General features: G+C 31.6%; 1 protein-coding gene and 1 pseudogene across 1 annotated transcript; both read right to left on the bottom strand.

Annotated features, from left to right (window-relative positions):
- Positions 1-6,273: 6,273 nt before the first annotated feature.
- Positions 6,274-12,001, bottom strand: LOC131613064 (uncharacterized). Its single transcript, XM_058884780.1, has 10 exons — positions 11,612-12,001; positions 11,198-11,387; positions 10,970-11,103; positions 10,775-10,887; positions 10,516-10,642; positions 7,082-7,243; positions 6,836-6,991; positions 6,644-6,723; positions 6,500-6,549; positions 6,274-6,408 (listed from the first exon to the last, which is right to left on the bottom strand). The coding sequence occupies exons 1-10, from the start codon at positions 11,996-11,998 to the stop codon at positions 6,281-6,283; spliced, it is 1,527 nt and encodes a 508-aa protein (XP_058740763.1). The 5' UTR covers positions 11,999-12,001; the 3' UTR covers positions 6,274-6,280.
- Positions 12,002-17,706: 5,705 nt separating this feature from the next.
- LOC131610938 (uncharacterized) lies at positions 17,707-26,756 on the bottom strand (annotated as a pseudogene).
- Positions 26,757-27,280: the final 524 nt, after the last annotated feature.

Here is a 27,280-nt window from a genome sequence, read left to right as displayed (position 1 = left end):
CCATGCATAGATAAAAATCTATACACCATGCATAGATTATTATGGATCTAAAGATTAAATTCTAGATATCAATTGTTATTATTCAATATTCAATACTCATCCCTCAATACTCAATATTCAATACTAGATTATTAACATGATCCAATGACATGTAAACTTATGCATAGTGCATAAGTAAATCTTTATGCATATTAATCAAAGCCCTTAATTTATAATAAAGGCTGAAGAGAGTATTATTTAATTACATTTTTTTCCCTCCCTAATTTATCTAATTCACCTCGCTATTTAAAAAAATTGATTGTGTGTCAATAAAATGACCATTCACTTGTATAAATGAGAAATAATCCTATAGAAATGTTTTGTACAACTTTATAAATTAAAATATGGACACCTTATCGATTTTAGTGAAAAAAGTGAGATAGAGATCAAAATCATTTGAGTTTAAAAATTGACTATGTGTCAATCAGATAAAATTGGAACAATAAAATTGTCCTCCAGTCTAATATATATTAAAATAATTTAATAATATAATTAAAAAACAAAATATCAATAATTATATTAGCTATTAATAATATGATAATATCTTAAATAATAATGTCATAGTATTATAATTAATTAATGTATTATTTATTTATATTAATTTCTCTGATCTCTATATAATAAAAAAAAAAAAATTTAATTTATATGTAGATGGTATATATAATAATCGACATGTATTAATAATTCAATAAATATAAAAAAATAAAATTGTTTTATAATAAGAAATGTAAGAAGTATTAATTATTAAATAATTAATTTTATTATATTTTAGAATTATTACTTAATAAAACTGTTTTTTATTTTTAGGAATTTAATAACTAAAAAAGAAAAGAGGACCATACTTTCATCATTTCAATTATGGTGGTCTTTCAAAAGAACACGCATCCTTTTGTGTTTCACAAAGTAAGATATCTTAAAATGGATTATTTAAAAATAATCACATTCCTAAAGTGTGAGAATTTCGAGTTATATAGAAAAAGTAAAGAGAATAGAATAAAATCGTGGATTAGGGTGAAAATGATATAAAAGATTGTGAATATTGTAATGTATATAGAAAAGAAAAAAAAGAGAGATTGAAAAAAAGAAACAAAAGATCACGGAAAAACTAAATATGTAAATGTTATTGGCTATATCTCACTAACAGAAAATGTAATTTGGCTTGGTTATATGTCACTTGGATAAATGCATTTTTGGCTTTTACTAATTTTTATCATTTATTGATTTGGAATATCTTATGTACGTAATTCTTTTTGCATCTAAGTTGCTAAATGGATATTAGGATATGACCTATACTATAAGGATAGTTTAATGGACCACCCACTAAGTAGCCTGCTTATGAAAAAGATCGAGGAGCTGACACTCTTAAAATTTTATCCAATATCCCCAATTTTTCATAGATACTAAAAATACTCTTATTCAGAAAATGGCGTAGAAAAAAAATTATGTAAGCTAATAGAAAATGCGGTATGCACACGAAAAATTCAGTAAGATAATATATAAAAATTAATATGCATTTTTATTGATTTTTATTTTTTACAAAAAGAATTAATAGGTCTTTTTCAAAAGGATTAGAGATTATCAGATATTTTGTATAATCTTGAAAAATTCGATATTGTTAATTTAACGGTTTTTTCTAATAAAAATTATGAAATTACCGGGTTTTTTTAAAAACTTCGAGTGGTTATTGGATTTTTTTCCATAACATTGAAAATTTCACTAATGTTAATTTTTAACATTTGAGATTTTACATACACTTTTGTAGAATTGTGATTGTATCTACAATTTTACATTGTCAATAATAATTTCAAACTTGTATAAATATGCATGATAAATTGTTAAAAAATATCTCAGAATATCTCAATATTGACATTTCGCATTCAGTAAGGTAATAAAAAATTTAGTGTGTATTTTTACTATTTTTTTAAAAAAAGAATCGGTGTGTGTCAAAATTAATAGGTCTTTTTTAAAAAGGATCAAAGATTACTGGATATTTTGCATAATCCTAAAAAATTCGATAGTGTAAATTTATCGATTTTTTCCAAAAAAAATTATGAGATTACCGATTTTTCTAAAACTTCCCGTGGTTGTCATATTTTTTTCCCATAACCCTGAAAAATCCAGTTGTGTTAATTTTCAACCGTTGAGATTTTGCCGACACTTTTGTAGGGTTCTGATTGCAATGACAATTTTATATTGTCCATAATAATTTCAAACTTATATAATATGCATGATATATTGTTAAAAAAAAGTCTCAGGATATCTCAATATGAGTATCTCGCATTGTGTACTTCTACGACGTGAAACTTCTAGTTGATGGGTATCCAGGTACTCTTTTAATATGAGAATTTTTCTGACATCCCTTGAAGTTTACCTGACACCCCCTTTTGACCAGTGCTTTTACCATAATACCCTTGTACTTAAAAAACATAACTTCCACGATTCATTTGACATTTTTCTGAGAGTTTGAAAAAGACGTGATATCTACCTCATTTTTTAATCATCTATTGGATATTTATAGGTAAGTCTTTTTTTGGTTAAAATTATCCATTTTTATCGGCAATTTAGGATTCATACCTAATTTTAGAATAAAAAACATACATTTTTACCGGCATTTTTAAAATATATGGTAAAATCTCATATTTTACATGCAGTTATACCGACATTAAGATACATTAAGATAGTTCCTAACAGGTGCAGAGAGCTTTTGAGGAGGCGGCAGAGAGGCAGGCCCGGCCCAAGGGCAAGGCAAGTAAGGCCTTTGCCTTGGACCTCACTTTTTTGGGCATATTGGAGGCCTCCAAATAAATTGATCACTAAATATTTAAAGCAATGGTGAATTTATTAGACAATATGCATGATAGTACAGCGGTAAAGTGAAGTATTGTAGTATTACATGTCTTGTGGTTCAACTCCGACTAGCCAAGTTTTTTCACTCATATTTTTCAAATTTTCATGTTCTTTAATCAATTTTCATCCCTAAGCATTTTCATTACCCACGTTTTTCTACTCTCATTTTTAATCAATTTTCATTCCAAGCATTTTTATTACCCGACTCTCATTTTTCAATTTTTCATGTTCCTTAATCAATTTTCATCCTTAACCATTTTCATTCAATGAATTGGCAATTAATGTACCAATATTTTATAAATATCTTTCCTAATATATAAAATTAACGTTAAATATATATAGCTATATTTTTATGATTAAAATATTTTTAATAACATGATATAATTTTAATAACATGATATAAAATATTTTTGATAAAAAATAAAATTATATATTTTAAATATTAATTAATGATTAAATTAATAAAATTAAAATATTTAAAAGATTATAAATTAACTTTTTATTATTTAAAGTTTAAAGTGACGAGAATAATAACTTAAAAAATTTCATTGATTGTTTCTTTTATTTTAAAACAAAAAATTAACAAAAATTTTATTTTAAATTTTGTCTTAGGCCTCCAAATTCGTTGGGCCGGCCCTGCAGAGAGGACATAGAGCAATTTCATCTTAGGGTGGGTAGAGTAGCCCCCACATGTTCTCACCATAGGAGGATTCGATTACCCTACACTCTACACCCTAGAGGTGGTTGAGGTAGACTGGTAAGAGATCTTGATGTTGAGCCTAATGAAGTTGTTGCTAATGATGTAGAGGTTGCCCTTGCAGGTAACTTCTTTACCGGTCTTGTCATTAACCAAGAGCATGCATGTATTATGATTGAGTAGTTCTTGGGGTTACTACATGGACGATCTTCGAGGAGTTCAGGACTAACATGGAGTGCTCACTTTTGTCTTTATTGGCTCTGAGATACATATCATACATTAGCAGATAAGTCTCATGTATACATGATGCCAAGTATATATCCTTGTTTAATGAGTTTAAGCATCTCGATTGGGCATGGGGTATGATACTTTGATGATACTATATACTTCCCTTTGAGAGGATATTGTCTTTGAGATGAGACAAGTTATCGGTTATATAAATCTATTTCAGGTATGAATATTTATTATGTTTTATTTATTACTTATTTATCAAAGACATTTTATATATGTAATTTCTTTTTCTTGTGCAATATTGAATACACGAGCATTTCTTGTCCATTTGTGATAGGCGTGGTTGTGGTCCTATCACTAATGGATTTTCATGGGCCACTAGATGGATGGACAAACATTCTCATCCAAGAGGCATTCAAAAGTACAGGAGGAGGATTGACACGCTGACATGAGACGAAGTCATATGGACACATTATGCAAAGCATAAAGTGGAGTTCAATTACACAACCCTTTTTTAGTTTTCTGCTATAGGAGATTTTTGTGGCTAAATATTTACTTGAGAGGTGTTTGCCCCAATTTAGGTATGTTCAGGGCATCCCTAGACCAGTCTTTATTGTGCTATATGAGGACATTGATAGATGGCTTAGGTTTAACATTATAAATAGCACCGAAACTATTAGAGATAATGCAATGAGGGTGTCTTCTCATGGGAAGGGTCTGAATGGATATTTAGAGTGGTACTTTACAGTATCAAACTCTTGCATCATCCCAACTAGTATATGATGTTAGATATTCTCATGATGGAGGACCTTCATATGATGTGTCACTGCCTCACACATGGTATGACTGACCAACGACGACTGTAGAAGATAGAACTTTTTTTAGATAACCTCATGGGTATGGTAAATCTAAATGGAAAGGTCTATGCAGGGTTGACTGAGATAACACATGTTATTCTTGACATTATTTTGTGTTTGTAATGAATGATTTGTATATTATTGATATTTTATCTTATCAATGCATTAGATGAAAATAGTATTACATTATTTCGGGATGCTATATATCCACAAATCAAAAATCAAGTGTCATAATCATAATGATTTACTTGCATGTGAATACTAAGAGTTTGTATGGTAAGAGAAAAATAGCTTTTAACTTTTAACTTTGACCTTTTTAAGTCACATCAATAATAAAAAAAATGTTTGATAATTCTCTTTTGACTTGTAGTTTGTAGCTTTTTTCAGGTACACAATTCAAATTTAAACTTCATTCGCTCATATTACTCACATACTAACTTTATCATTGGAGTACTAACCTTGCAAGTCAAATCCTCTCTCACAGTATTGAAAGCTCAAGTCCACTGTTTCATTTCCAAACCTCTGATCTCTGATAACTTTTGATTCCTTAATAGAATATATATATATATATATATATATATATATATATATATATATATATATATATATATATATATATATATATATATATATATATATATATATAGCAAAAACATAATTTTCTATTAAAAAATATATTTAAACCTATTTTCAGTTTTTTTTTAGTGCGTACACGACATGTTATTGTACAGGATCCAAAAAAAATTTATGGTTAAATCGTGCCTAAATAGAACCTCGTAAAATATTTGTCATGTTTAAATTATAATTAAATAGAACTTCTATTTATTTTGTCACAATTGAATTGTGACTAACCTAGATAGGATGTTAAAAAAACTTAAAACTTAAGATGACCACGCCAATTATCATTATATTTTTGACATAATATACTACTAATTATAAGAGGGCCCGAAACACTTTTTTTAACACACTCTCAAACATTCTCACAAACATTCATTCTCTTTAGTGGTGGAAAAACGGGTTCGATCTTTTAGATGTATTTGGTGTGCCCCACACTTTTTTTGTGGAACTGGTCCAGGGTTTAGATATGCACCTTATAATTTGTCCGCCTCACTTTGTTCTATTTTTGCAGACTTTTGGGAACACGTGTATTAACATAAATTTTTGTATTTTTAGGCTTAAAATTGTCGTGTCTGTAGGCCCAGCCCTCACTTTTTTGCAGGCGGACAGTGATTTTAGGCACATACGCTTAACTATTTCCATCCTATCCCGCCTCATTTTTTTGCTGACTTTTACGGAGCCGGCCTAAACAAGGTGAATATGTCGGTTTTCCACCATTGATTCTTTTCTTAGGTGAAACATATGGGTTTTTTTCATTTTGAAAATAAATCTCTCATAAAGTATTATAAACCACATGTATATTTAATAAAATAAATAAATATTAGAGAAAGTATTAAAAAGAGATTGTTGAAAGCATTTCGCTAATTAATTAACCAATGATGGCATAAATAAAGTTCTACATCATAATTCAAAACAAAATTATATTTTTACGAGCAATTCATATATTAATAAATTTAATCTAGATAATGTATAATGTTCCATTAATTCATCATCAGTATAGTAGCTCTTGATAGTAATGTAATATCCAAGTTGCAATGATTTTTACTTCTTGTTTCCTTACATCCTTTAGCCATTTTGGATCTTCCTTTGTTGAAAACCTCAAGTCTACATGATGAGCTCCTTTAATTTAAAACATATAAAATTACATCAAAGTAAAGTATTAAAATAAATAAATAAACAAAATATATTATTAATTCATTTTCAAACTAACCTTCTTTTGCAACTATAGCAATTAAAGTTTTTGATATATTATTCAATACCCTGCATTCATCAAATTAGCTAGTTTCATAATATCTCCTACAAATTTAATGAAATTATCCCAAAATATAAAAAAGAGAATGTAAATGTTATATACCCTCCACCACTCCAAGGATCTCTTAAACCATTGAAAAATATAATGTTGCTCCCAAACTTTTTTAGAACTCTCCCAATATCCTACATGTAAAGCAAAATTAAATACTCCATTAATAAAAACTATTATTATAACTATAATAGTCCTAAAAAATGCATTTGAAACTAATAAACAATAGTAATATTGATTACTCACTTTACCACCAAACTCAGTAATAATCCAATGAGGTCTTGGCACTATGGCATACTCATTTTTACAATAAGAAATCGTGTCTTCCAACTCCCATTTATGAATTGGAAATATGCTCTCCTCATTGTTTCCACCTAGTGGCAATATCATTTCAGTACATGCCTGCCAATTAGTAAATACTATTAATTAATTATTAAATGTTTACTTATATGTAAAATTCAAATAATGGACTTAATTGGTATACATATATACCTGCCAATCCCATCCACCTCGATTAAGACTAGAATCCTCTGAATCACTACCAATATCAAAACATGGAACAGTTCCACTATAGTTATAGAAAACATTAGCTGCCTGATATAACTTGGTGAAAGTGTCGTTTCCAGTTGAAATGCTATCAATTGCCTCACACATCTTGTACAATAATATATATAAATGAAATTCACAATTAAAAAATAAGTATCAAAGTTTAAATAAGAATAATATGAACTCTATATCAAATTTTCATCAGAAGTTTAGAGATAAGAAAATTATAAACATTCAGAAGTTTAGAGATAAGAAAATTATAAACATTATATATTAAAAAATTAGTATCAAAGTGTAAGTGTGTATATATATATATATATATATATATATATATATATATATATATATATATATATATATATATATATATATATATATATATATATATATATATATATATATATATATATATATATATATATATATATATATATATATATATATATATATATATATATATGAGTAAAGAGGATATGCACTGACAGTGTAAAATATTTTTACACTATCAACCAATCACAACCATATATCCAATTAAAGCATAATTTTAATTAAAAAAAATTAATATGACATGACAAGTGTAAGGATTTTGATTGGATGTATGTGTAAAGTTTGTTTACATTGTCAGTGCACTACCTTTAAACTCTCTCTCTCTCTCTCTCTCTCTCTCTATATATATATATATATATATATATATATATATATATATATATATATATATATATATATATATATATATATATATCCATTATTAAAATAATTAATATCAAAGTTTAGAGATGAGAAAATTATAAACATATTTTATATTATAAGTTTTGCAATTTGAAACGGCTTTCGTGTTGGGGAGCACCAGAAATGTTTATTAGTTAAACCATTAGGATCTAAAAGACTTTGACATCACATGTTCACTCAAAATATTAAGGTATTAGGAGTATCCGTCATTTATCTCAAAACCTTAAGACTTATACATTACATAATCAATGAAATTTGAATGCAAATAATGCACCCACAAATATGAGTCACCCACATCACTAGTCTCGATTCATACTAGGATCCATTTCTGCTCCCCTACCGAGTCTAATCAGACTCTAATGCCATTTTTTGAAGGAGTTCATGGAGCCAAGCGCCAAAAGTGTCAATGGACTAAATGTTCATGGATCTAAGAGACATTGGTACCACATATCCATCCAAAACTTTAACACATTAGTGGTATGTGTCATTTCTCTTATATTACCCTAATTCCTTAATGTTTTGCGTGGATATGTGCTGTCAAGATCTCTTAAATCCATAAATATTTAGTCCATTGATATTTTTGACACTTCTCTTCCTAAACTCTCTAACACTTCGGACCGAGACAAGATCCAATTCGTATTAGATCTAGTCTCCTTAATTATAAGTATTCAAGCAGACTAGAAAATAGATTTGTCCTATAAGTACATTGGATCAAGGTCACTAACTTATGTAGACGGTCAGATGTGGTATCATAATATATTTTTTACACCTGTCTCGTATAAGGTTTAAGGACTTTAAAACCTTTACTTTTACTACATAGCCTAACTAATTGTTAAGTCTCATATATACAATATTTTAAATATTAAAATTTCACACTAATGATATCTACTGTCTTACATGTAGGTACATTTGTTAAATATTTAATTCTTTGTGGTAAGCATGATTGTAAATTCGACAGAGTCAAAGCTGTGTATAGCTACTAGAGTCAAACTTAGTTCTTAGCAGTACGATATGCATGTATTTGATATAAGGTTCAACATCACTTGTAGTAGTCAAGCGGTGTGTGTTTGATAGAAAGATTAATACAAAAGGTAGAAGTAAAAAATGTGTGTATTCGTTAGAGTAAAAAATAGTTTATCGAAGTTAGCGAGTCAATTAGTTAGAGATTGCATGATGTGCAAGCAGTCTCATTATAAATGGGGAGGGACCCTACTTTTGTAAGTAAGAAAGTAACGTGAAGTATTCAAATATAGAGAGAAAATCTATCGTCTTCTTCTCCTTTCTCCTAAAACCTAATTTTTCTATTCTCCTTTTTCTCTTTCAAAGATTTATTTTCTTCTCAAATCATTATTCGAGGGAATCATCTTGCAACCAAGGTATGGTTGAATTACTCGAGTGGAGAGCGAAGAACAAGAATTGTGAATCAATCAAGAAAGTGATTGAATATTGTTCTGTCAATAATGGTTCCAACATCTGGTAACTAGAGCACTGACTACGATTCTGGGGAAGCATAGAGCAACGGCTTCTCATCCAAACAGGTGTTTTCCAGCAAACCTTTCCATCTTGAATGACAAGAATTATGATAATTGGTGTAAGTAGATGGAGATTGTCTTCTACTATTAAAACGTTTGGGATCTTGTGAAGAATGGAGTAAGCAAAAATGCAATGAATAAACAAAAGGTTGCACATACACATTTGAAGAAGAAAGAATATAAAATCTCTCTTTATAATTCATCAATATGTTGATCCAGACAACTTTGAGAAATTTGGAGATGTAGACTCATCGAAGGAAGCAAGGGACATCCTGGAGAAATCTTTGGAGGTGCTGAGAAGGTGAAAGAGGTGAGGTTACAAAGTCTCAAAAGAACGTGTGAGTTACTTCAGATGGAATAAAGTGAAAGTATGACTGATTTTTTCACTACCGTAACAAGACTAGTGAATCAATTCAAGATGTATGAAGAAGTGTTGACATCAAGATCGATAACTACAAAGATCTTAAGGACACTGCTTCCAAAATTTGATCATTTGGTAGTAGCAATAGAAGCATCGAAGGACATGTCAACAATGACAAAATAAGAGATTCAAGGGACGCTTGAATCTCATGAACAAAGAATGGTTGAAAGATCTGCAAGCAAGATGAAAGGTGATGTTGCTCTACAGGCACAATCAGCTAAAACAAAGAAAGAAAAAGGAAGTTGGAACGCAACAAAGATAGAGGTGGTTACAACAATTCAAATGGTAAAGTCACCAAAAAGAAGGAAATTCGTCGAACCAGAGACAATCCACGAACCAAAGAAATCACAGAGGTGTTGCTACCCTAACAACGACCTTCAACTAACATCTCGTCAACATTATGTTGGACCTTGAGAGAATTTGGAGATCATCACATTAGAATAAAAACAATAACATAAATAAAAGGCACGCCATCTTAACCCAAAAAAAAAAAAGATCTATTGATTTTTTTAATTTATAAAATGTTGAACGCTATTTTTTTTCCTATGATTCATACTCGTATTTATATATCAACAAATTCGATGATGTAAGAACTTAAGCTTCAATTAAATCAAAAACTTTATTATAAGTTTTATGAATTTGAGTTTAAGGAACAAAGTCCTTTTAAATAAAGCTTGAAGAAAAATCAATTCTTGTACCTTTTTGACCGGATAAGCTGGCAGGGGAGTTATGAAATTTGTTGGAGTTGGATAATCTGTCATGGCTGTGTAGAAAAAAGCTGACTGAGGCCAATTTTTCAAAGCACCAGCACTTATTGTATTATTCCTATAATTCCAACAGAAAAAAAAAACTACCAATTAAACTACATATAAAATAATCTAAAAAAATACAAATAAGATAAAAGAATTTAAACAAATGATTGAGATTAATTAATTAATTAATTAAACATAGACTCACTTGCATATTTTGAATGATTTCTGTAACTGTTCTATTCCTCCTGGTGTATTTGCTGTGTCTTCTATTTGTTTCCAACACCCTTTAATCACTTTGTAACAATTGTCACTTTCGCTCTAAAATCATGCAATTGTACTTTATAAAATGGAGGAAAAAAATATATAATTGTTAGTTAGATATTTTTGAATAATAATTCACCTTGTAGTCTTGAGTGACAATGTTAGTAAATGTATATGGTGAAACCAAATCAAGAAATTGAAGGATTGGAGCAGATGATGCCAAAGCTCCAATGGCAATGTGTGGATATTTCAATCTAAACCATGCAGCCAACACTAAAATACAACATCATTCAATTTTAACTAAGTGAATTGAATCGAACTATATAGAAATTTAAGATAAAAATAATTAAAAATTCATTATATATACTTCCTCCATATGATCCTCCAATTACGACAACAGGCGAATCAATTGCTGACAAATTGTTCTTGAGATCAATAATGAGGGTTGCATAATCAGCTAAAGCTTGTGTGGAGCTCATGTATCCTAGTGTGCTACTATTTCTATTTGCAACCTCATTATTTCCTCCAAATGGTATTGATTTTCCATAGTATCTATGCTGCAATTAAAAAATTGCAATCTATTAATAGTTAGTTATCATTTCAATATGGGTTGAATCGTCTATCATCTTTAAAAACGAATAAAATGAGTTACTGTACAAGATCTCAAATTTTTGAAGATAAAATTATAAATAATTGAGTCTTATAATAAATCTTTTATTTTGTCACGGTGTTTAAGTTTGATGATTATGGAACTATTATCAAAAAATAATTAATTGTTTACCTCAATGAAAACCAAAAGGGCATTGAAATATGGTGCTATTTCAAACATAAAGCCAGTGTTTTGTGTGAACCATTCTATGTCTCCTTCATTACCCATGTAGACAAAGATGGGAGCTTTCTTTTTTGCACCACCCCAATAAGTATCATTGATGAGATACCTTTGTTGAAATGTTTGATAGCTTTGGGGATTATAATTAAAGTGATCAAGTATTTGAGTGAAAAACTTTGTTCTATAGAAACCATATTGAGATGAAATAGAAAGTTGTTGTAACTCTGGACTAACTACAGAAGAAGGAAATTTGGGTATGATATGGGAAGAAGTGAAGGTGATGAATATAAGTGAAAATAAAGAAAAGAATATAGTTTTGTAGTGAAAGAGAATTGCCATTATTTCTGTAATTATTTTTGAGGTTTATCAATTTTGAGTAAACTCAACACATCTTATTATCATCATGGTTATATTATTTTTTTACTCACAAAAAAGAACGGATACTACAAGATATAGAGATTTTGTCTTGTTCATAGTTTGATTTTCTAGCGAACCACAATTATCATGGTAGACAAGACATTGGAGTTACAATAACAATATGTAAAATATTTTTAATAAACCACTTGTCTTATATAAATGTTTACTAAATTGATTAATCACGATTAAATAAATGCATATTATATTTATATGAGTTATGCTAACGAGTCCCCAGGAACACTGGTTAAGCATTCTAAATTAAGAAAATATTTTAGATTCAATGCATTGAATACACCTAATCTTCTTTAAAAAATTTAATTATTTATATTAATGCATTTAATCCATATATTTTTAATAAAAACATATCTTTTTACTTTATTAAACAATGTTCAACTTACCTTTTTAATCTCTTAACCAGTGCCCCTGGGTCACTCGTTAGCATTACCCAATTTATATATACTATTAGTTGATTTTTTAAGTTATTTTGAATATTTGTAAAAATAAATTTTAAAAAATTTATAAAATATTATTAGCTGTTTGTGAGGTCTATCAAACAATGTCGGAGTGGAGAAACTCAAGTCAATTAATCCAAACATATGTCTATAATATATTAGAATATGCTTTTTGTGACAAAAATAATAATAATTGATAACTTCTCCATATATTAAGAAGGTTTATTTTATTTTATTTACTCCCTCCGGTCTCAATTATAAGCAAACATTTAATTTAATTTTTAGATTCATTCAACAATCAATGTATTTAGTCTATTATTAGACTAAATACATTGATTGTTGAATGAATCTAAAAATTAAATTTTTGCTTATAAATGAGACCAGAGGGAGTAGTTATTTATTAAATAATTTAAAACTAAAATTATTAAATGCATACTAAAAAAAATGCAAAGTTATAAATTATATTTATAATCTATGTTATTTAAAAAAGTTCACTTTTTTTAGTATAGAATTTTTATTATTATATAAATTAAAAGAAAAGAATGTTTAAATATGTCGGGATGTAATATCATAAAATATATATTTAGAGTAACAATACAGATATTAATTTTTTATATTGGATAAATTAGAAAATCAAATTTAAATTGCAATTATTCAATAATACAAAGTTTCTTGAATTTACAATATTTTTTTTTTGATGTTGACCTTAAACTCGATCTAACTTTGTATTGGTATATTTGCAAAGGGCTCACAGGGGACGACATGGGAGACAATTGATGTAGAATCCCGCCTGTTATATCTTTCTGGTCACCCGTTTTCTTAATCGAGCGCCCAATTATTAGATGCGACACCCTTCCCTTGAATATGTCGCCCACTTTCTAGGAGGCTCGTTCAAAGCATGCAAACGTATGAAGTGACATGTCCCTAATCCTTAACGGTGTGGAAGAAGGTGGCGAAAAATAACCACGATAACCTAAATAACAAGGATGAACTATCCACTCCCACATTCTCTCGAAAGTGATTGCAATTTCAAAGGGGCCTATGATCCAGGCCCAATGAAGCTATAAATACCTCAACCTTGAAGTTGATAAGGACGGTCTCACATATACATAAATATTAAATACACATAGTTTCTCACCTCCTACGTGAGCTAGCTCTAAATCCCATAACAAACCAAAACGCCTCAGACAACCCTTAATCATTATGGTCACATGTTGTACTTTTAGCAAGTAGAATTGGCGCTCATGTATTATACCATAACAACATTCAAATGGATTATTGTCCCCACGTTCAACCTCTTTGTCAATCATGGTGAACAAAAAGACAACATTTATGGCCAGCGAAAATTCCGAAGGCGAGGAAATCGCCATTGCAAATATATATGTGTGCTGCCATGGACAATCTACGTCACCAGAACCAAACTTTGAAGGATAACGTTCTCCATATCCAGGAGCCCCAGCAGGAGGTTGACCCTACAAACATGGTAAAGATGTTAGACCCCCAACCTCTCTCAAATGAGATATGGGAGGCTAAACTTCATTTACTCATCTTACTCGCATACCAACTTGATCATTAGAGTGCTAACATTGCAGGTCAACCCCTCTCTCACCGCATTGAAAGCTCAAGTCCATTGTTACATCTCACAACCTCCAATCTGCCATCATTTCTGATTCCCTAACATATATATGTAGATAGATGTAAGAAGGTTGGTTGTACGTATCAAATAAGAAGTCGTATGTAAGAAAGGTTTGCCAATTTTTTTGCAGGTTTTGATATCAGAATGACTATTATTATACCTTTCCGAATAAAGAATCATCTCACAAGTCCAACTTACTACTTTGTATTGACATATGGGCCTTTTAAGCCATCCGAGTTTATTTTAGTCCCGACTATAACATTTTAATATTTTTCGCAATTTTCTATTTCATTTATGTTTGGGGTTAAAAGCCCATTATAGTTTTTTTTCTATTTTATTTTTGTTTTGGATTAAAAGCACATTAGGGTTTCTTTTTATGTATTTAAACATCTTTGGTCATGATAAAATCTAAGTATTTTTTTGCTTTGGTGGATTCCAAAATTTTATTTGACAAGTTTGTCACTTGCAAACTTGTGTTTTTGTTATAGGCTTAGCGCTTGCTAATCTTTCATTATTCCGAGTGTCTCATATGGCATTGGAGAAGGTTTTCTCCCGTTTCTTTTTTGTAGCTTGATCAGCCATGGAGATCAACATTGACTAGAAAAGACCTTGAGGAAATTACTGCGGATTTTACCACGTCCCTAATTGCTTTGACTAACAAATGGAAACTTTAACAAATCAGGTGAACAATGCCAACAACAACGGGAACTAGTGAAAAGACAAGAGAAAGGAACCGATTAAGGTTCCGGGGGTTGAAACAACATTGTTGTTACTGCTAAAAATTTAATTTCAGAAGAAGAAACCCAACGATGAAGAGATAATTGATCATGATAAACCATGATTATTCAGTGAAGGTTAATATTCCATTATTATATAGACTGGCGGCAGTGGAGGAGTTTCTGGATTGGTAGATAGACGTCCCTAAGAACAAGCAAGTTAAGATGGTGGTGACCATGATGAAGAGTATTGTTATTGTCTTGTGAGATATGCTTGTTGTTCTGAGGCAGAGGAAAAGAAAATGGTCGGTAAGATCTTGGTAAGGAATGAAACAATTGACGCTGGAGCGGTTTTAACTAGAGGATTATGAAAGGATTCTTTATAAGATGTATATTAAGTGTGTTCAGAAAAAGAGAACTCTAACATAATACACATTTGAGTTACAACGTTTTCCTGAACGTAATGAACTAGGAGATTCACATAGGCAGAAGGTAGCTATTATGTCCCAAAAATGACGTTTTTGAGTCGCATTTTGTGGTACCTAACTATTCTATTTGTTTTATTTTCTGTTGAATAAATCTCAATTTGTTTGTAAATACGTTTACTTTACCAATAATTGTATTTTCTTGTAATTTTGTACCATTTGATAGTTTTAATGTCTTTTTGTAGGTATTGTTGCTTATTTGGAGCCTCGAGCAAATAAAGTGTCGAAGGCACGACTTTGATTGTGCAGTTTGGAGCAATAAAGAACCAAAATTCTCTCAAGCTTGCTAAGCGAAAGTTCTAGCGCGCTATGACCCATATTTTTTATCTCTGGCAGTGGCTGAAGCTTCGCAAGCTCGCTTAGCGAGATCCATTTCGCTTAGCGAGATTAGTTTTTACTGTTCCAGATATTTTCTCAAACAAACATGGACTTTCTTAGTGAGATCCATCTCGCTTAGCGAGGTCTGTGATATCGGATTTGTATATATGTTATAAAATCATATTTTGTTAGGTTTTATCATCTCTTCTTTGACAAAGTTGAGCTCTAATCCATTCTTTATAGTTTAGAGGTTCAAGCAACATCATTGGGTGGTTCATCATGTGGATTGGTCGCGGGTTGTTTCCGATTGCGCCGACAACGCGAGAAGTTTCCGCTTGTTCTCCTTCTTCCCTATGACCCATTCCAATGGTGGGTGTTGTATGTATATTTGCCGATCTTGGGATCATATTTATATTTTTTTTTTACAAATCATTATCAATGTTGTTCTTGATCTTTTTGCTTAAATGCTTTGGATTTGTGTTGTTGTAGAAATAGACATCATGAATCTTGATTAAGGATGATATATATTAGTTTCTAAACTCTATACATAGATTTAGGGCTGAGAATCTTCGTGGGTATCTGAGCTTAATGCCTCTGTGTTGTTTGTGTCGGTTGTGAAATTGTCGACGCGAGTGATATGGTTGTCTGCGACTTTGCGTTAGACATAACCTCTATTGTGGTACGTCTCATGCGATGCTTGGTGATTTTGATGCGTATTGTAAGCGTGTTGCGATAGATCTTCAGATTTAAGCATTTGGCGGTAAGAATGAAAGATGATTCCATAATGAATTCTCTTGAGCTGCAATAGATTGTTTATTTTCTATATTTACTTTTCCCGCATTTTACCTTCCGCACCCAAAATTAAACTTAGACGGATTGAAACTGTTGAACTGTAGTTTTTCCCTCTCACTAATCCCTATGGAGACGATACGATATATCCTATATCACTCGGTAATAATATACCTATTACTTTTTGCTTGCCGCTTTACCGCTTCAACAGTAGCTTGATACATCAGTGGCTTAAAGGGATCTTTGCAAGAGAAAATGCATTTACATACTGCATGGACCGCAACTGAGGCATACAGTCTAGCTTTGAGAAAGAATTTATGGAGAAATACCCTAGGAATTTTTCATCTTTTAGGTATCCTCCCCAAAATAACTTTGAAACAGTAGGCGACAAGGAAAAGAGAGCAACAATCAGAGATTACAACCCTTAGAATAAGAGGATTAGCATCCCTAATAATGTGTAGTAGGGTAAAGCACTAGTCTATAGGCTGAATAATCCATATGTTGACCCACTAGAGACACGTGTTATCATTGTAATGGAATAGTTCACTGATCAAATGTTTGTCCAACGAGGAGAGTCGTTGCTGTTATGGAGGAAAAGGAAGAGGAAGAGGTAAAAGAAGGACATACACTTGAGAATGGTGAATATGTAGGAGTTGATTTTACAGAGGAAGAATCTGATAAGAGGGTTAATTTTGTGTTACATGGAATTTTACTAGAATCCAAAGATGAAGGGCAATGCAATATCCTTTCAAAACACACTATTCTATCAAGAACAAGATGTGTGAATCTGATTGTGGATAGTGGCAGCATGGAGAATCTGGTGTTACAGAAATATGTAGATTATTTGAAGTTTTCCACAGAACACCATGAGAAGCCATACACCCTTGATTGGGTAAGAAAGGGCTCCCAAGTTCGAGTAACACTAGCTTGTAGAGTTCCTATCTCCATCACAAAGCATTAAAGAGAAGAGGTAATTTGTGATGTTCTTGATATTAATGTTTATCATATTTAAATTGGTAGGCCTTTGAAGTTTGATGACGATCTCACATGTCGAGGACGGGATAACACGATGATATTTATATGGGGCACACATAAAATTGCTATGGCTCCTGTTTTGTACTTTGATAAGAATCCAAGAGGAAAAGAATCTAGTTTCTTGATGATGACGCATAGTCAAAAGGAGCTTGATGAGGATCTTAAAGAAACTGAAACTTTCTATCCCGTGGTGATTGAAGGGCTAATGAGTGATGTAAACGAGGAAACAAGAACTCTAGAAGAAGTGTTAGAGATCCTAGAGGATTTCATGGAGTTGACCATACATAAACTACCAAACAATTTGCCTCTTATGTGAAATAAACATATGAAATTTAAACTTTACAATGTGGGAGACATTGTGATGGTGTTTCTGTGTAAGGAGAGATTTTCAATTGGTACTTACGGCAAGCTGCAACCACGTAAGTAGGCTTAAAAAGTTTTGTGCCTGCGGGTCCGCCCTGCCCTCACTTTTTTCTGGATGGGCTAAGGTTTAGGCTTACACCCTCAATTATGTTTGCTCCGCTTGGCTCTATGTTTTTGTGGACTTTAGCGAAACAAGTCTAAATGAGGAGGACGTGCCCGTTTTCCACTCCTAATTCTCTTATTAGGTGAAACACATGTGAGTTTATCATTTTAAAAATTGGTCCCACATAAAGTATTAGAACCCATGTGTATTTTATTCAATAAAAAATAAGTATTAGAGATAATGTTAAAAAGAGAGTGTTGATAGTTTTTCTCTTATTCATTAACCAATAATATTATAATAAAATTCCACGTGATAATCTAAAACAACACTATTTTTACGAGTGACTCACTTAGATTAATAAATTTAATCTAGATAATGTATAATGTTCAATTAGTTCATCATCAATATAGTAGGTCTTGATAATATTGCGATATCCAAGCTGCAATGATTTTTACTTCTTGTTTCCTTACATCCTTTAGCCATTCTGGATCCTCCTTAGTTGAAAACATCAAGTCTACGTGATGAGCTCCTATGATTCAAAACACATAAGATTACACCAAAGTGAAATATAAAAATAAATAAGTAAACATAAATATATTTTTTATAAGCTCCGAGATTTCAATATTTGAGTACAAGGAGTACTCAAAACCTAAAAAAATACAAAAGAGAAGTCCGCGCAAAATAAAACAAGATTAACTCCTTCAACAACATTCAACCGGAGAGGTGAATCGGTCATAAAAGATAATACTACTAGGATTCCCTCTAGAAAACCAAACCCAAGATAACATTTTGATTAACAATATCAACTCCTCAACATTACAAACTTTCCCTTGAAATAATATGTTGTTTCTAGTCATCCTGATACTCCACATTACTACGAGCCACACCAAACTTTCTTAGCCTTTTGAAACTAAGTTCTTCATCTAAGATGATTTCTTTAAAAAAGTACCTATGACATTACTTCCTCCTGCATGACTATCCAAGTAAAAATCCCCACCTATCCAAGCCCTTATGCTTCTCCAAATATGTCTACTAACAGAGCAATGAACCACAATGTGATAAATATTTTTATCCTCTTAAAAGCAAAGCACGCATACCCTATCATGATTTCCAAGAGCCACTCCTCTCTTCACAAGTTGGTTCCTACTTGCAATTATGTTGAGCATCATTCTTAGGCATGGCAATAAAACACAGACCCACGGGTACCCACCCGAACCCGCCCCAAAATTGACGGGGAACACCCGCTTTGACTTGGTTTGGGTTCGGGTTTGGGTTTTCCCCGATTATAAAATATGGGGACGGGTCGGGTAATGAGGACACTAGTACCCACCCCGAAACCGTCCCCGAACCCACCCCGTTTATTTGAACATGTATATTATTATTTATATTTCATAATTTATATTAATAAATATGTGGCTTATGTTTTGATAATTTGATTTGTATTTATTATTTTAAATATTTGAAATGTATGTATGAAATTTTTTGAGATTGTTTTATTTTGTTATTTATAATGTAATTTGATTTTTGAAAAAGTAAATATTTTTATCAAAAAAAATTAATTTTACAAAATAGATGGTGGCGGGGCAGGAATACCCGAACCCAACCCGAACCCGTTTGGGACGGGTTTGAGTTTTAATTCTCCATCCCCATCTCTCTCTCTCTCCCCCATCCCTCCATACTCTCTACCATATCCGTGACCTCATTCACCACCACAACTCCATTCAAAGTTGACTGATGTATTGACACAATCTTCCCAATAACCCTTTTTAGTCTTGAAGCTAAGATTTTTTATAAAATCTTATAGAGACGCCCTACCAAACAAATGTGCATCTACTCATTAAGGTTTTCTAGATGATTTATCTGAGGAATGAGTATCAAGAAAGAAGCTCTGACTGTCTTTGTAAATTTGGCCTTAAGGTAAAAATCATGAAAAAAATTATAAATTTTCTCCTTCACTGTTTCCCAACAAGTCTTAAAAAAAGAAGCAAATTATAACAAAATATATTATTAATTCATTTCCCACTAACCTTCTTTTGCAACTATAGCAACTAAAGTTTTTGATATATTCTTCAAAATCCTGCATTCGTTACATTACTAGTGTCATAAAATATTTTCTAAAAATTTACTGAAATTATACCAAATAATATGAAAAAGAGATGTCAATGTTATATACCCTCCACCACTCCAAGGGTCTCTTAAACCATTGAAAAATATAATGTTGCTCCCAAACCTTTTCAAAACTCTCCCAATATCCTACATGTAAGTAAAATCGAATATTATATTAGTAAAAAATTATTATTATAATAATCATAATAGTCCTAAAATGATTCATTTGAAACTAATAAACAATAGTAATATTGATTACTCACTTTACCACCAAACTCGGCAATAACCCAATGGGGTCTGGGCACTATGTCATACTCATATTTGCAATAAGAAATCATGTCCTCCAACTCCCATTTACGAACTGGAAATATGCTCTCCTCATTGCTCCCGCCTAGGGGTAGTATCATTTCAGTACATGCCTACAAATCAATTAAAACATCATTAGTTAATTATAAGATGTTTCATTATTTTCAAATTTTAAATAAAAGTGTTTAATTGGTATACGTATATACCTGCCAATCCCATCCACCTCTATTAAGACTAGAATCTTCTGAATCACTACCAACAATATCAAAACATGTAACAGGTCCACTATAGTTATAGAAGACATTAGCTGCCAGATATAACTTGGTGAATGTGTCGTTTCCAGTTGAAATGTTATCAATTGCCTCACACATCTTGTACAACAATATATATAAATAAAATCCACAGTTAAAAAATCAGTATCAAAGTTTATATATGAATAATATGAATTCTATATCAAATTTTTATCACTAAATATAGTTGTGAGAAAATTAGAGACATATTTCTATTATAAATTTTGCAATTTGTATATTTTAAACAGTTTCGGACTAAACCAAGACGTAATTCATATTATATTGAATTGTCAGCCGTTTTTTAGGGTATGCAAGGTAATCTACATCACATGGCCTCACATTTTTTCATAATTAAACTATGAATAAAAGGGTATCCATGCATATATTTTACGATTAAATAAGACTCTTTAAAAAGACGCACGACTCAACTCAAATTAATATCAACTTCTTACATGGGGTCTCTCAAGTTTGAGACGATTGTGATCTTAAATATAAGTATTTAAGTGGAACAAAGAATGGACTCGTCCTGGAAGTTTTTTTAATATCAAATAGAATATATTAATAATGGAGAAAAAATTTCAAAGTACAAGAAAAATATCCACAAAGCATAAGAAAGGTCTAAAGATAGCTAAAGATACACAATAAACAATAGAAAACAAACTAATAAAGCAAACAACCAAAAAATACTACTATGGAGGGGACCACCAGTACCTGACCGTAACTACTACAACATCCACCTTGCTACTCATAGGTTAGATCTCAAACCAATTAGATCCACCATCAACAAATTAGATTCCATTGAAAGAGAACTAGAAAACCCCACCAATCTCTAAATCAAAGCAAACACTCGATCCACTATTGGTGCAAGTAGAGGATAGAATTATGAAGTCAATCAGTGAAGGTGCAAGAGTTCATCTCAGTTCTACCTAAACCATTTCCAAACCAAAGTATGATCTTCTCTTCCACTTCTTTCGCTGAAATTGTGACTCGCTTAAAGAAAACATCATTACGGACTCTATAAATGGACCATCCTACAATGTGACAAACCATAAGGTAACCACTCATATATGTAGCCTACCCCCTAAAAAAAGAAGAAAGCACAAAAAGGACCCTAGGGTAATTAGGGATAACTACCTGCCAACCAAGTCAATTTAAAACTATTCCACACTAACAAGGATATCAAACAAGTGGCAAAAAGATGAGGGATCGTCTCAACTAAAGACCTAGATAAGGGACAAGAAATCCTACAAGGATTAGAAATCACCCCTCTTTTAGACAAGTTAACTTTAGATGAGAATCTATTTTGCAAAAGTTGCCAAGAGAAGACCAGGATATTAGACAGAGCCTAATTACTCTGGATGAGGGGAAGAACCCAACTTTGTTCTAGAGGTGTAACCATAGAATTTATCGACTAACCCCCTGAATGAGATAATCAGAAGCCACATAAAATACCCTTTCTAAATTGTTTTTAGATCCACTTATCTCTCTCCCTCTCTCTTTCTCTCTCGGGTAACAGTGATATCATGAAGAAATGAAAGAAACTCGTCAAAGACGAGTATCTCTCTAAGGAAGAAGGATGTCTACTATCTAAGATCCCAAGTCAAGACCCCATTAACAACCACTCCTATCTCTCCCACCATTCCATCAGACTGATGAGAGATGAAAACCAAACCAGGAAACTTTGTCTTTAAGGGAGTGCTCCCTAACCAAGGGTCATTCCAAAAGGAATATTTAGAACCTGGCTCAAATTTCCTAACCACACCATCAACCAACTAATATGTGTTATCTTTCTCTTTCTCCCAAGAAGAGACACCTCTTTCCACCAGGAATAGGAATAGAAGAAACCTTGGATCCCGCCCCTTTCAAGAGAGGAAACAAATAATGTATCATACATAGCTATAATAATATCCATCCAAATCCTTGATTCGCCTATAAGAAACTGCCATCTCCACTTCTCCAAAAGGAAGAGATTAACCATGCATAGATCATTCACTCATAACCCCCTCTGCTCTTAGGTTTACAAACATCTTCGCGCTGAACCCAAGGAATCTTATAATCTTCTTTTACTCCTTCTCAAAAAACCTCTTTTGCAACTTTTAAATCTACTTCCAAACCATAACATGCATTTTAAAAAAAAAGACAAGTAGAAGACGATGATAACCTTAAGGACAAAGTTAAGGAGAACTACACTACCACTCAATACCATTCAAGTTGACATATATATGCTTTTAAGAGTTGTGTTTTTTTTTCCAACAAAGAGACTAAATGGTCCCAATTAGGTTTCTTCAATTTCACAATGGAGGAACTCCCTAGTTGAGGAAAGAAATACATGATCCACATTAACATCAATAAGGCTACTCTTGAAGAAGTTTACTCGAAGATCTGAAGCCATCTCAAAACCTATAATAATAACCTTAACACACCACAAATTATCCAAAGAAGGATTAACCACCACGAGAGTATCATCATCATATTGAAGATGTTACACCACAAACCTAGAAGTACCAACCCTGGACCCAGAGTAAAGATCAATCTTAGCTTCCCTCATGACTATTCCACTAAAACCCTCACCCACTAGAAGGAAAAGGAATGAAGCTAGGGGATCTCCTTGTTTCAAACTCTTTTGGATGTTAATCTCTTGGGTGGGATACTTATTAACCAGCAGCATAAGATTACCAACAAAAACACAAACTCTTATCCAAGTCCTCAATTTCTTGCTAAAACCGGATCTGATCAGCATAAAATCCAGGAAGTTCTAACTAACTGAATCACACGCTTTATCAAAGTCCACCTTAAGAATGAGGCAAGTTCTTTTATATTTGTTATCCAAGTCGACCACCTCATTAATTTCTACCACTCCATTAACTAATATTCTTCCCTTAAGGAAAGTCGGTGGATTATGGGATATGAGCTTCTCCATCACTGACCCAAGTCAAATGTCCAACACTTTAGCAACCAACTTATACAGGGATCCCACAAGAGAATTAGGTCCAAAATCTTCAAAGTGAGAGGAAGATTTAATCTTAGGGATCATAGTCATAACGTATGATGCAAAACTATGAGGTAGAGATGTAAAACTATGATATTGATCTAACATGATCCCCATATCAACTATAAAAAGGTTCCAAAATATTTTTCAAAAAGGAGAAAGTAAAACCGTCTGGACTTGGACTTTTGTTACCATCATACTAGGATACAATACAATCAAGCTCCCAAAGGGTAAAGGGGGCCAATAAAAAAGATATTAACATCATTTAAAAGATACGGGAAGACTACATCATACAGACAGGGTCTATCAACATTAGGTTCTTTAAAAACCTCAATGAAATGATTCACTAAATCTCGACTAATATCTTATACCCCTTCAATCCAAATCTTTCCCACTTTTAGCACTAAAACGACATTTCTTCCGTTCCTACTCTTAATAGAAGAATGAAAGTAACCATAATTAGAATATCCATCCTTGAGCCATTTAGACCTAGATATTTGAAACAATTGGGAGTCTTTAATCCTATGAAGGGACCACAAATTTGCAATTATTTTACATGTAGCCTCGATCTTTACAACAAATAAGGTTCTAAGATCGGCCAAATCAGAATCTACCCCACTAATTTCCTCTCTTAGCTAGCCTATCTATCTTGAAGTCAAGATCACTAAAAACCTCTCTATTATAAGATTTTAGGACCCCTCTAAGGACCTTGAGCTTCTCCATCAGAACAAAAGCTTTCTAACCAAGAACCTTGTTATCTTTTCAGAAGGAAGCCACAAGCTTAGGGAGACTACTATGGGATAACCTGTTATTATTGAATCTTAATGGTTTTGAGCACCACAATTAACTATCATGCTTCAGGATTATAAGAGAGTGATCAGAGACGTCCCTCGGGAGAGCCCACTAAGATACATCTCCACAATTAACATCTAATAAAAATCAAAATATGATCAATCCTATTCGTCGTCCCACCTCTAGAATGGAACCAAGTGAACTTCCTTCTCAAGAGAGGTAAATCTAAAAGCTCCATCTGAGTAATGAAACTATAAAAGTCCAAACAACCCACTCTCCCTGATGAACTATAAACTACTCCCACACCAACCCTCTTCGGAGAAGAATGGATGGAATTGAAATCACACATAACATACCAAAAGGCACTTCTGAAACTCGCTTTTTTGAAATTCAGGTCATCCCACAAAGCTCTTTTATGTGACAAAGAACCCTTCGAGTACATATTAAAAAAAAAAACATGCTTAGAAGATTTCCACTCCAAACAAACACGCATCAACCAGAGAAGAAAAACTTAGATCTTCTTTTTCAACTGCTTGTAGTCGTCCAATGGAGTAACCTAACAAATTTTGTGACATTGGTACAAAGAGACATTTTCCTAGAAAAAGGTCTGCATCATTCAAACACTAAAACTTTACCATATAGTCTAAATAATGGTTAAGAATCCTATAAACCCTAAAACTTTATTTCTTGCACCTTTTTTACTGGATAAGCCGGCAGGGGAGTTATGAAATCGGTTGGTGTTGGATAATCCGCCATGGCTGCGTACAAAAAAGCCGAATGAAGCCAATTTTTCAAAGCGCCAGCACTTATTGTATTATTCCTGTAATTCCAACAGAAAAAACTACCAATTAAACTATATGGAAATTGATTAAAAAATACAAAAATAAAATAAAAGAACTACACAAATGATTGAGATTAATTAATTAATTAAACAAGACTCACTTGCATATTTTGAATGATTTCCTTAACTGTTCTAATCATCTTGATGTATTGGCTATGTCTTCTATTTGTTTCCAACACCCTTTAATCACTTTGTAACAATTCTCACTCTCACTCTAAAAGTCATACAATTATATTTTATACAACAGAAAAAAAAAACGTATAATTGTTAAATATTTTTGAATGATAATAATCTAATAATTAAGTAATAATTCACCTTGTAGTCTTGAGTGACAATATTAGTAAATGTATATGGTGAAACCAAATCAAGAAATTGAAGGATTGGAGCAGATGATGCCAAAGCTCCAATGGGAATGTGTGGATACTTCAATCTGAACCATGCAGCCAACACTGAAATAAAATATCATTTAATTTTAACTATGTGATTGAATTGAAGTATACATAGAAATTTAAGATAAACATTATTTAGAGGAAAAAATAATAAAAAATTTGTTATATACTTCCTCCGTATGATCCTCCAATTACGACAACAGGAGAATCAATTGCTGACAAATTGTTCTTGAGATCAATGATGAGAGTTGCATAATCAGCTAAAGCTTGAGTGGAGCTCATATATCCAAGAGTGTTGCTATTTTTATTTGCAACCTCATCATTTCCTCCAAATGGTATTGATTTTCCATAGTATCTATGCTGCAATTAATAAAAAAAAATTGGCAATATGTTGATAGTTACTTACCACTTAAATTAGAATCGTCTTTAAATATATGCAAGATAAGCTACAACACAAAAATTCAAAAATTTCAAGATAAAATAATGAATAAATAAAATTTTATAATAAATTTGACATTGACCCATATATAATTAACATAGTACCTTTAAAAATTTAAGACGACCCTGAGATCATTATCAGTTGGAATATTAATGAAAAATAATTAATTGTTTACCTCAATAAAAACCAAAAGGGCCTTAAGATATGGTGCTGTTTCAAACATAAAGCCAATGTTTTGTGTGATCCATTCTATGTCTGCTTCACCACCCATGTAGACAAAGATTGGAGCTTTCTTTTTTGTACCACCCCAATAGGTATCATTGATGAGATACCTTTGTTGAAAAGTTTGATAACTTTGGGGATTATAATTGAAGTGATCAAGTATTTGAGTGAAAAACTTTGTTTTATAGAAAACATTTTGAGATGAAATAGAAAGTTGTTGTAATTCTGGACTAACTAGTGAAGAAGGAAATCTGGGTATGATATGAGAAGAAGTGAAGGTGAGGAACATAAGAGAAAATAAAGAAAAGAATTTAGTTTTGTAGTGGAAGAGAATTGCCATTATTTCTGTGATTTTTTTTGTGGTTTAACAATTTTGAGTAAACTCAACAGATCTTATTGTCATTATCATCATGGTTATATTATTGTTTACTCCCAAAAAAGAACGGAAACTACAAGATGGTAGAGATTTTCTAGCTAACATTATCATTGTAGATAAGACAATGGAGTTAGAGCTGGCTATTTTCTATAACAATATATGAATATTGAGTTTTTTAATAAAACTTATTTGCGGCTTACAATTTATAGTATAAATATTTATTAAAATAAATATTTATAAATAAATTTGCAGACATTATTTGTATAATAAAAAATTAAATAAATTTAAATTATTTTTATAAATACTCTTAATTATTTTCTAAATTATCTAAGATTACTTATAAAAATAAATAAAAAATATAAAAAATTATAAATTGTTCTGATAATATCTCCTAAACACTGTCAATGTTTTTTAAGTCTCCAATATTCACACCGCGTTTCATTGGTCTATATCAGATTTTGAAGAGAGTGGGAGAACACTACAAAAAAAGAGCTCAGTAGTGACGTGATTATCACGCCACAAACAGAAAAAACACTTCACAAATGATTATTTGCGAC

The sequence above is a fragment of the Vicia villosa genome, linkage group LG6, assembly GCF_029867415.1.
Source record: "Vicia villosa cultivar HV-30 ecotype Madison, WI linkage group LG6, Vvil1.0, whole genome shotgun sequence".
In the NCBI taxonomy this organism is placed as follows: domain Eukaryota; kingdom Viridiplantae; phylum Streptophyta; class Magnoliopsida; order Fabales; family Fabaceae; genus Vicia; species Vicia villosa.
Note: the sequence above shows the minus strand (reverse complement) of the source record. Positions and strands in the feature narration are given on the sequence as shown.

What these genes read in the sequence shown, in the direction of transcription:
- LOC131613064 (XM_058884780.1), bottom strand. Translation starts at nt 11,998, where the DNA reads ATGGCAATTCTCTTTCACTACAAAACTATATTCTTTTCTTTATTTTCA. An exon ending in AAATCATTCAAAATATGCAA is followed by an intron (nt 10,643 to 10,774) that starts GTGAGTCTATGT and finishes TTGGAATTATAG; the next exon opens with GAATAATACAATAAGTGCTG. An exon ending in GATCCTTGGAGTGGTGGAGG is followed by an intron (nt 6,550 to 6,643) that starts GTATATAACATT and finishes TGATGAATGCAG; the next exon opens with GGTATTGAATAATATATCAA.